Genomic DNA, 10,780 nt, shown 5'->3' on the forward strand with positions numbered 1-10,780 from the left:
CCGTCATTCCAGCCAAAACTGTTAGCCTGAAGTTTGCCAGAAGAAGTATGCACAACAGTGCCACCCGAAGTCAAATGAAACACGTGCAAAGAAACAACTCTTTTACTGAAGTGAGCCAGTACTGACAGCAGTACAAACAAAGGATCAAATTTAAATAGACTGATGGACTTTTAGCAGACATCCTTTCCTTTAGACCAGGACAATGGAATGGTAGACTACCTACAAAATGCACTTCATGGTCTTGAGGATGATAAGGGCAGCAGGTTAAAGGGTATAGCAAGGGCATCATGCTGCCTCTTAGAGGAGGTGAAGACATGCATTGTGAAGGCCAAGAGGCATGTTTAGCACAATAATGTCCCAAAATGCAGTGCTTACTTTCCTTGACTGTAAAACTTAGGGAACTGGTCTGTATTTTCAGTAAGGGGGAGACAAGTTCAACCTCCCACATATGCAGTCATTTTATGTATGCCGTGAATCATAATGGCTCCCTTTGAAGCATATGGGGCAAATGAAAAGGAACACATTAAGAAGCACCACTGGAAGTGATAAGTCCCACTGAGCTCAATGAGATTTACATCTGAATTAAACATGCTTAAAATTACATTTGTAGTGACCCAAGAAACGGCAGCTTCCAAGTTATGTTCCATCCTTGCTATCTTTATATCCCAAAGGAAAAGCTATTTCAAATCACTACCTATACCCAATACCCTCCTAGGTCATTGCTATGGAGTTTGTGTCATAAAATAAACTTTTTTATTAAAGAGAAAGCTAAAGAGGCTTTGCTGAATCCAAGAGGGTCTCCTCCACATGCCTTTCTCAGGTTACAAAAGACAGAATGTGTTCAAAATGACTAAAACAAAAAACCTCAATTCAACAAAAATCTCTGATCAAATCTGCTTACTTCTCCTGATTCTGGTTTGGACTACAGTATTCCCAAAATAGAAATACAGCACTCAAAACAAGAAAAAAATATTTCAAGCTGCTTTCCAGGTGAGGATTTAATGAACTCTTCAGTTTTTGAATGAGTGGCCTTTAGGTTTAATTTACAAACAGATCAATATATGGGAATTCATGTTGAATAATGCTGGGAGTTGTAGGATTTTCTCTCCGTCTGAACCTGCATGCGACTGGGTCCTAAGAACAGAGCACTGTGACTGGAGTAACCATCCCTCGGAATGCAATGCTGGAATGTGACTACAGATACATTACCATGCCGTGCAGCTACTTTAAAACGTAAAAACTGGGGGGGGGGGGATCCCATTTCCCCTTCATTTAATGTTATTTCCCCACTCCGCTTCCTGTTTATGCTAACCAGAGCACTCCGGCCCGAAAGACACATGCAACAACCCCTTGGCTCTACGCGAAGGTTACGCAGAGCACGCTCACACGAAGCTCTCACTGCGCATGCTCAGAGTCTTAGCGCCGCGAACAGCTCGGGCGTCTGGCCAACATGCCCACGTTGATCATCGAGACGGAAGAAAGAGCGATCGCCGCGCTGCTCTGCGCCGCGCATGCGCGTTTTTGTTGATCCGGAAGCGGTTTCTCTTGGGTGGCTGACACGTAGCGCCCAAGCGAGCGAAGCGAAGGCGGGCGGGGGATCTCGCCAGGAGGGCTCGTAGCCGGCCGTGCGCGGACAAAGCGGCGTCTGCGACCTCACCGCGGAGGTGGCCCTTGAGGTGAGCTACAGGGGAAGGGGGTGAGGCAAGGCCCCACTTTGGCACAGTCTCGCCGCCCCTCCTCGCTTGGCAACCGTAGCTCCCTCTTTCCGGATCGAGCGAGAGGCAAGCAAGACATACGTCGCGGGAATTGAGCCCCCCGTGGCCCCTTTCTCCTGCTCCGTGTCTTCCCGGTTTCGCAACGCAGTCGGGTTGACAGTCCAGAGTGTACGTTATAAATGCCCCAAGGTGAAATCTTGTTACGGAGATGAGTCCCCAAACACCCTATGCCGCCACCCTGCTTGTATTACCTAGGCATTAAGACCTGCAGTGCTCATCCAGAAGTCTCAGTCTGCCTCAGGTCGAAATGACTAAATGTTTTTAGCGTTCTCATTTGTGTGATGCAAAGCTTGTGACGAAGACGTAAATAGTGTTCTATTGCAATAGTAAGTTGAATGGATAAGTTATGTAAGTTTATGATACAGCAGAATATTATTTAGTGTAACTTTAGTGGCTTTCGCTTGCTTTCTTTGTACTGGACTTTCTGTTTTTCTCTCCTTGAGGAAGGCTTTGAAATGGGGGGTGTGTGGGGGGTGAACAGTACGTAAATATAGTGCTTTTCAGGAAAAATGAAAGATGAATGGATGTGCTTGTCAATGCAAAGATGGCAGTGCCCCCCCCACCCTCAAAAAAAGCGACCATAGGCTAGCAACAATTGCTTGATGTCTCATGATGAAGCATATAAAGGTTTGGGAGGAGCTCTAATTTGGTGATAGAGATGTGCTGTGTTGCTTTTTGTTTGCAGTAACTGCAAGGCTAGTTTTATTTCTAATTATAGTAATTTTTTTTTCTTGGTACAATGGTGAGGCTTTGTATTTTGCTTGTAAGGATCTGTTCCTCTGGATTTGTAAACTAGATGAATTGAAATAAAGATGGCATTAGTAGATCAGTCAAATTGTAACATATAGACATTTATTTTACAGGCAGATTGCAATGTCTGGGTTTGACAATTTCAATACAGATTTCTATCAAACAAGTTACAGCATCGATGATCAAGCAGCACAGTCATACGGAGGAGACTATGGAGGAGGAACATACAACAAGTAACTTGGATTTCATCTACTCTTAGTAACCAGAATGCTATAATCTGTTCTTTTCTTAAATGTGGAAATGTATTTACATCTTTTAAATTAAACCTAAGCCAGTTTTATGTACCACCAACTGAAGGTTAAATTGAATTAATTGTTAAAACTGCATTGGGATAGCCTAGTACTACTTAAATTTTACTCCAATATATATGGAACTATAGAATTTTAAGTAGTGCTTAAGTAGGGAACCATTGTACATTCTAGGGCAAGGATGAACAATTTGTGCGCCCCCCCCCCCCGATATTTGTTGCTAGTAGTTGTAGAATGAAACATCTGGAGTGTCACTAGTTGCCCATCCATGTTCTATGATGTGGCACACTTTCCAAAATGTGTAGATGCCCTTTGTAAAGTGTAAAGAAAGAGCTCTTTAAACAGTTCAATATGCATCAGTTAAAGAACAGCATCCCAAACCTGCATGTTATGTTAGTAGGAGTTGGTGGATATAGTAATGCAGTACTACTGGGGGCTCTAAATTGGAGAAGTGTGGTTAAGGGTGCAGCCCAACAGAAAAAAGTACTACAGCTCCTGGCATTGCCCAGCCAACTATATTGGCTAGAGATGCCAGGAGTTGAAAAGCAGTTTTCCATCTGGATATGCATAGGATCACATCATTAGTGTATGTTTAGGACCCAAGCCTGGTTGGACATTCTTTTGTACTAGGTTTATTTATCTTCTTCTTAAGTAAAATGTCTCTGTGAGGAAGCTTGTCTATGAATTAAGAAAAAATATTTAAAATCAAGGAAGTTTTTACTTGTCATAATGGGTAACTGGTCATTGTATATGTCACAAACGTTAAAGTATATGCTAGTTAGTACTGCATGAGCCAACTGTTTATATGAGCAAGGATGGGAGAGCAAAGTGACTTGAATTAGGTTCTCTTTAAAGGTCCTAAAATGATAGAATACATCAAGGATCCTGTACCTGAGTCTAGACAACAATCCTGGTGATACATTGTTTTGAGTGCATTTTAATAAATGAAATTGTCAGGAATTTTAGCAAGAAAAATACCATCCAAATGACTTAAACATTTATTTTGTCATGATGTATTCTAAACCACTCAGTTTCAAAGACTATCAAGAACCTTTCTGCTTCCATTTTACCTTGTATGTAAGAAGCATTGCTATAAATTTCACCAGGGACTACTTGTAGTGTTCCAAGAATCCATGAGTACTTCCTTGTATTAATAGAAACTGGTATGGAAATATCTCTGACGTAGATGCATTTGGAATTAAGGAGCATAGTACTTATACCTGACAAATAATGATATTTTGTTTTCTGCAGACAGTATGCTGGCTATGAATATTCTCAGCAAGGTGGATATGTCCCTCCAGAGATGATGCCACAGCAACAGCCTTACACCGGTCAGATTTTTCAGCCAACACAAGCATATACTCCATCCTCACCACAATCTTTTTATGGAAGCAATTTTGAAGATGAGCCACCCTTACTGGAAGGTTTGATTTCTGTTCTTTATAAAGACCAATATGTGTTAAAGTATATAGGACAATTTACAAAGGACAGTGACAGATTATCAAAAGTGTGTGCCAATCTTATTCTAACATAGGTAAATCAGCTTCCTTTGAATTTCTTCATCAGTTCCTGTTGTCTTTTTTGTTTCATTCCATTTACTTAAGCCATCATATCATCCGTTCTTAAGAAACCAGAAGAAAATAAGTATACTGTGTGAATTTTTTTTTTTTAAATCAAAACATTTTTTGGAAATTCAGCCAATCATATTACTTGGTTTCTGTTTGTCTCAGGCTGCTAATAGGCCTTACATATTTAAGCAGGAGACTCTGACAGCTTATAAGATATTACTTCATTCCTGGCAAATCAATGATTTTTTTTTTAATCTTCAGAACTAGGAATCAATTTTGACCACATCTGGCAGAAGACCCTGACAGTTCTGCATCCATTAAAAGTAGCAGATGGAAGCATCATGAATGAAACAGATCTGGCAGGACCAATGGTCTTTTGCTTAGCCTTTGGTGCCACATTATTGTTGGTAAGATATCAATTGTTTTAAAAGACGTTAAAAGTAGGTCAATGCAAACTGTCTTAAAATATAAACAAATTAAATTGCAAAAAATTACAACAGTTATCCTTGTGTGCACACTTCTATATTTGATGTGTAGGACCGTAATCTTATACTTATTTAGGAGTCCCATTTAATATAGGAGGTATCACTTTTGAGTAGTAGGATAAGATTGTACTTAAGTGTGCTAATAATCTTAGCATTATACTTTTATGGTCCAAGGAAATACAATTACTGGTATACAAGCTTGACCCTAATGTAGAATTACCTGAACATCAAATCGCAAAATCCAGGCTTTCATTGTTCGTAGAGATGATGTTGTATATTAGTGAATGTAAAGCATTTTAAGATCTCATTGGCCAAGAATCAGTTAGGACTTTCAGGGCTAGTTATTAGGGGTGTATACAGGAAACGATAGTGACTTTGGAACCCACCACATTGGCTTGGATGGGGGTCCTCTTGGAGTCACAAAGACGCTGAATGCTGCCAGACGGATAATAGGCACAAGGACCAGGATACCTCCTAATGCATTCCTTGTATATTTGCAAAACACTGCAACTGGAAGTAAAGGGTAAACTTTACTCCAGCTCTGGTAAACTCATTCCCTGGTTGGTAGCTAGATGGAAAGGCATGTAAAAACCATTTGTTTCAGTTAGTCTCATAGTCTATTTTTGTGCCTCATTCTGTTCATCACAAAGCTACCTGCACCATGTATCTTTCTCCTCTTTAATGTTTTCCACTGTATGGAGACCTTGGAGATGCTCTGAGGAAGTTCAGAATGTTGTCAAAATGTGCAAGATAAGTAAAGCATCGTTTCAAAGCAGTTCTGAAGCATTAGGAACAACCTGATTCAGACCTAGAATCATAGAATAGAAGAGTTGAAAGGGCCATGAAGGCCATCGAGTCCACCCCTCTGCTGTTGCAGGACACCAAGTTACACCATCCCACTCAGGTGGCTGTCCAGGTTCTTTTTGAATGGCTCCAGTGTGGGAGCGCCCATCACCTCTCTGATTACAAGGTGCTCCAGATATCTCCAGAATAATTATCTCAAACTTGTAACTTGTCCAAAGCATTCTTATTAATTACACAGTTCTTTGGATCCAGGCTGTTGATGCTTTATTCCTACTTTGGGTCAAGCATTTTTAAAGATCAAAAATTGTTGACTTGATTTAGAAACTCTTTAGCTTTCTAAATTAATCTTCAAAAATCACAAGGATATATAGACCGAAACATAAAGTAATATCCTAAGAACAAAACTAGAGCAGCATGCCACCCACATAGAATGACAAAGAAGAAGTTGCTGCTTAAAGGCCACTTGAAACAAGATTTTTCTAGGCGTTTGCAAAGCCAGGAAGGAGAAGGAACTTCCTTTGGAGGAGAATTAATCTGGAGCAAGGCTTCATATGCAGCAGTCCTCCTGTTCTTCTGCTGGGTCACGGTCACAGGACCAACCAGCAGCACAACAGATGCTCCCTTTATGAGCTCCATTGGACCTGCCCCTCTGTGGAAATTTGTACTTTGACTAGTTTGCTGTCATTTCAGGAGCCTCTCACTTCCCGTTGTGCAAGCAGTCATAGAACTCTTTGCTAGTGGGCAGCATGGCATACTGTCAGTAGACTGCTAGCTACATCTCTAGAACTTTTTGCTAACATACATCAGCATTGCTTATCTCCCCTTGAAAGTACTGTGTAGTCTTTATAAAACTGGATTAGCCAAGCACATATGAGCCCCTGTGTTTCTATTGCCTGGAAATATAGAAATACATTATACAGAAATATAAATGGAATACTAATTTGTTTTCTCAGACTCTTTGCATCACTCAGCGCCAACTTTTTTCTCTCTCAACATTGTCTCCTGCTTTACAATTCACCTGTGTGTGTTTTTTAAATTGTTACAGCAAAACTAAAAATACCACAATAATGGAAAGAATAAGGCTACCTGTAATCATTGCTTTGAGAAGTTTCTACTTCATTCAGAAATTAACTATTCCCCATGGCCTTTCTATAAAGCCCAGAAGAATACAGAAATATAAAATACAACGCAATGCATTCTGAAACTTAATTTACATTCTCTTCTTTTTAGGCTGGCAAAATTCAGTTTGGCTATGTATATGGGATTAGTGCAATTGGGTGCCTAGGAATGTTCTCTCTCCTGAACTTAATGAGTATGACTGGTGTTTCATTTGGCTGTGTTGCCAGTGTCCTGGGATACTGCCTGCTTCCCATGATAATACTGTCCAGCTTTGCAGTTGTATTTTCTCTACAGTAAGTATAACTTATCCTAAATATAATATTACTGTATTAGATAGTCTATTACTTTGCATATGATATGGGGAAAATGTACCTATAGATTCTAAAGGTTGCCAGACATGCAATTTTGAAGAGCACAAAACAGATTCTGTTAGTAACTTTCCAAATATTTAATTACCCATAATAAATGCAGTGTTTACATTTTTCTTTTCACTTGACACTTTACGTTTTAAATCTTAATTGCCCTGAAGAAGATAATTGCAAGTATTTTTCAACCAAGAAGGAAGAAAATAGGGAAAAACGGCCTAGAATTCCTCCCTGTTCAAATCTACCTTTTCTTCACTTATAAGAGAAGCTAGCATGTTGTAGGCATACACTAAACCCAACATCCATTGGCTTGCATTATATATAGAAAGAGAACATGAAACACAATATGGATAAAACATTGATACCCACAGTTGCAGTTAAAATTGACACTGTAGCCATGTAGTTTTTCAACAGACATTTTATCTTCTTACTGCTTATCCCCAAAATCTATCTGCTTGTATAGCACTTTTACAGGATGATTGATACTTAAACACATTTGAAATGCTAATAGCACGCATTGTCTGTACTTGGGCTAACACTATTCAGCTCACAATTCCAGTAGTAAATTCTAGAAGTGACTGTTTAATTTTCTAAGTGTGCAGAGGTAAGAGAAAAAAAACTTTTCAGTTTGCAATTCTCTAGATTAAATCCTGACAACTTCCGTAGATGAACAGATGCTCATATTACTGTAGAGTGCGTACTGCTTTACCTGCCTTGTGCATTTACTTCTTTGCTAGAAGTGCTATATATACTAAAGCCTCAGAGGCCAGAAATAACAGAGAAATAGGCTTCTCTAATCACCTGTAGTATTTTGGCCAAATAAGTTAGAAAGGGGGAGTTACTGGGAGAACAATTTCTGCAGCTTTCTAAAATGAAAAGCAAGACTAGTTCTTGGTACTCGGTACATGGTTGTGTTTATACAAAAAGCAAGAGGTAGCTTTTATACATGTTATAAGTTACATTAAAAATGACAGTTTCATAATTGCCTTCTTTGTATCTATGTAAACTATTTAATCTTTGGTGTGGAGGTTAAAAAGTGTCAAGGTAAAAAGTCATAGATTATCAGTCCTTAGAGATTTTCAAATAGCAAGTAAACAAATGAATGCAGCAGATGCATTGACCAGGGAACTGATCTGTTTGCTCAGAGGCTTATATGTCTGGATTGTATGCAGTTTCTAGCTTAGTGCTGTACATGGGGAATCCGTTTTGCCTTGTGTTGAACGTTCAGGTCAAAAATAGCTGGGTATGTTGCTGACTACATACTTGTTCTGTTTCCTCCTTGACCCATCTGCTCTATAGATCATAGCTACACCCCCTCCCCACACACACACACACACTTTTGATGTGTGTACACTTATGTGAAGCTTTTACTCAGTGCTTGAATCAATTTTGTTTTTCAGGGGTCTGATGGGAGTTATTCTTGCTGCTGGAATTATTGGATGGTGCAGCTTTTCAGCTTCCAAAATCTTCATTTCAGCCTTAGCAATGGAAGGACAACAACTGCTAGTGGCATATCCCTGTGCTTTATTATATGGAGTCTTTGCCCTCATTTCTGTGTTTTGAGCTGACTTCTTTATTATTGGACTTAATGGGCCAAATGGAAAGCCTCCATCTGGGACATGAACTGGGACCAGAGAGCAGCTGTTGGGTCACTATCATGCAAAGTTAACGCTTGAATTGTCTGGAGCAACAAAAAGTGTCTTGTGTTCCTTTTTTAGGACTCTTGAATATGGTTTTGAATTGACCTGTAATGTCTGTACTAGCTTTAATACAGGTTCATGATTACACTGTTTAAAATGTAAATTTATTTCCTTGACCTATAGCCTCTGGCAAAATATTATTTTGAAAACTTTTGTAGCACAGAAGTTTTTATAGATAAGAATTAAACCATGAGCTTTACTTTTCCCATGCCAGTGCACAACCACAGTCCAAAACAAAGGTTATACATTCCTTTTTCTACCTGTTTTACAAACTCTACATTTATCTCAATTACATCCAATCTGAAAGCAAAACAAAATGGGTCCAAAATATATTTTTTCAAAGTTTACAGCACACACTTAGGCTATTTTTGTTTACAGTCAATGGCCCAAACTCACTATTGAAATATTTCATTTTGTATGTATTTGTAAATAATTCTACCATCTTGTATACAGGTAAGGAAATGCTTCTTTTCATCCTAAAAATCAAGAATATATTACCAGTAGATCACCAAAAACAACCTGTTTCAGAAAACAGGTTTGACAAATGTCAGTATTCAAATCTGGTATAAAATAAACAGTTTGACCTTATCCAAAATATATCCATTGAAAATACTTAAATGGAATTTAAATAAAATATTCCCACCAATGTTGTCTAATCTTGAATGATTCAGGCACTCATTTATTCAGAGGATTGACCCATAAAGTAAATGCTGTTTAAATTATGGAGTAATTGAATCCAATCATATTTTATAATTAAGCAACAGCATTATTACAAGTATCAAGATTTATTACATGTAAAAGTCTTGCCCAAAACATTAAAAACAAGTATGTTTCATGTGATGGACTTGCATGTCACTGAGAGAGAAATTTTTCATCACTGTGTTGGAAAAGGATGAAACATAGTAGCTAACCAAATCTGATTTCCTTTTCTTTAGAGGTAGAAATGTTGAGTATTCCATTGTACAGCATGGGAGAACCAATGCAGTTTAACACTTCCTGGCCATCACGTTCCCTCCATATCATGATGAACTCCAGGAGGAATGATAGCTAGGAATGTTCCAGAAAAAGATAAGGGCAATGAGTGTGGTGTTCCAAAAGGTTAAAGTTCTAAGGAAGATCTACCTATAGCAATGGTGGTTTGGTGCCAGTAAAAGTCCTCATGTTTGCAATTTGGCTAAGGTGCCAGGTTTTGTTACAGCTAGTTAGCTATGTTGTTCAGTTCGGACCTATACCACTAATCATTGGTGCACTCAATATCCGATTTGGACATCTACAAGCTTCCTACTGAGGCTTTTCAATGGTTGAAAGAGTAATGAATTCAAGTATGTCAGTACATCATAAAAATTATAATTACTTGACCAGTAATACTCTACATGAGGCTGGGGAAATTTGTTACATCTATACATTGTTAGATTGCATCTTTTCCACTCTACCAGCTACTTTCTACCTCTTCTAAACCCCCTTTGTCTCCCATTTTTCTGAATACTGAAGAATTCCTCTGCAGCCACTGCTGACTCACTGTCATCTCATCTCCCTCCCTCCCTTCTGGGTCTTTAGTAATTTACTTCACAGTTTAAATTTTGTTTAGTTGCCAAATAAAAACCAATTTTTTGGGAATACTTTGATCTCATCTCTGTTGCTTCTTGCTGAGTACTTCAGGGAACTCCACTAGAAGAGGCAACTTGTGCCTTTCCAGATGTTTTGGCCTTCAAGGTGTCCACCCACTGACCTAGACTAACACTTGATTACCATATTTTTATTATGGAATAACCTGTTTCCTGGACAAAGTCTTTCTACAGAAAAGCTGTTTTTCAGCATGTATAGATGCAACTGTCTTGAGCAAGTATAATAAGGTGTTACAAACATGTTGTCATATTCCTTGGAGAAAATGTAGCAATTAGAATGA

At 38.8% G+C, this 10,780-nt stretch overlaps 1 protein-coding gene across 3 annotated transcripts; it reads left to right on the forward strand.

Moving 5' to 3' along the window:
- Positions 1-1,532: 1,532 nt before the first annotated feature.
- Positions 1,533-8,977, forward strand: YIPF5 (Yip1 domain family member 5). Of its 3 annotated transcripts, none has more exons than XM_044454544.1 (6): positions 1,533-1,676; positions 2,639-2,758; positions 4,085-4,257; positions 4,663-4,808; positions 6,921-7,102; positions 8,575-8,977. In XM_044454544.1, the coding sequence occupies exons 2-6, from the start codon at positions 2,649-2,651 to the stop codon at positions 8,735-8,737; spliced, it is 774 nt and encodes a 257-aa protein (XP_044310479.1). In that variant the 5' UTR covers positions 1,533-1,676; positions 2,639-2,648; the 3' UTR covers positions 8,738-8,977. The 3 variants fall into 3 exon arrangements, with proteins under 3 accessions (XP_044310479.1, XP_044310480.1, XP_044310481.1); XM_044454545.1 differs by lacking the exon at positions 1,533-1,676 and adding an exon at positions 1,705-1,904; XM_044454546.1 differs by lacking the exon at positions 1,533-1,676 and adding an exon at positions 2,035-2,101.
- Positions 8,978-10,780: the final 1,803 nt, after the last annotated feature.

The sequence above is a fragment of the Varanus komodoensis genome, unplaced genomic scaffold (genome assembly GCF_004798865.1).
Source record: "Varanus komodoensis strain SLA01 unplaced genomic scaffold, ASM479886v1 scaffold7_3, whole genome shotgun sequence".
NCBI lineage: Eukaryota > Metazoa > Chordata > Lepidosauria > Squamata > Varanidae > Varanus > Varanus komodoensis.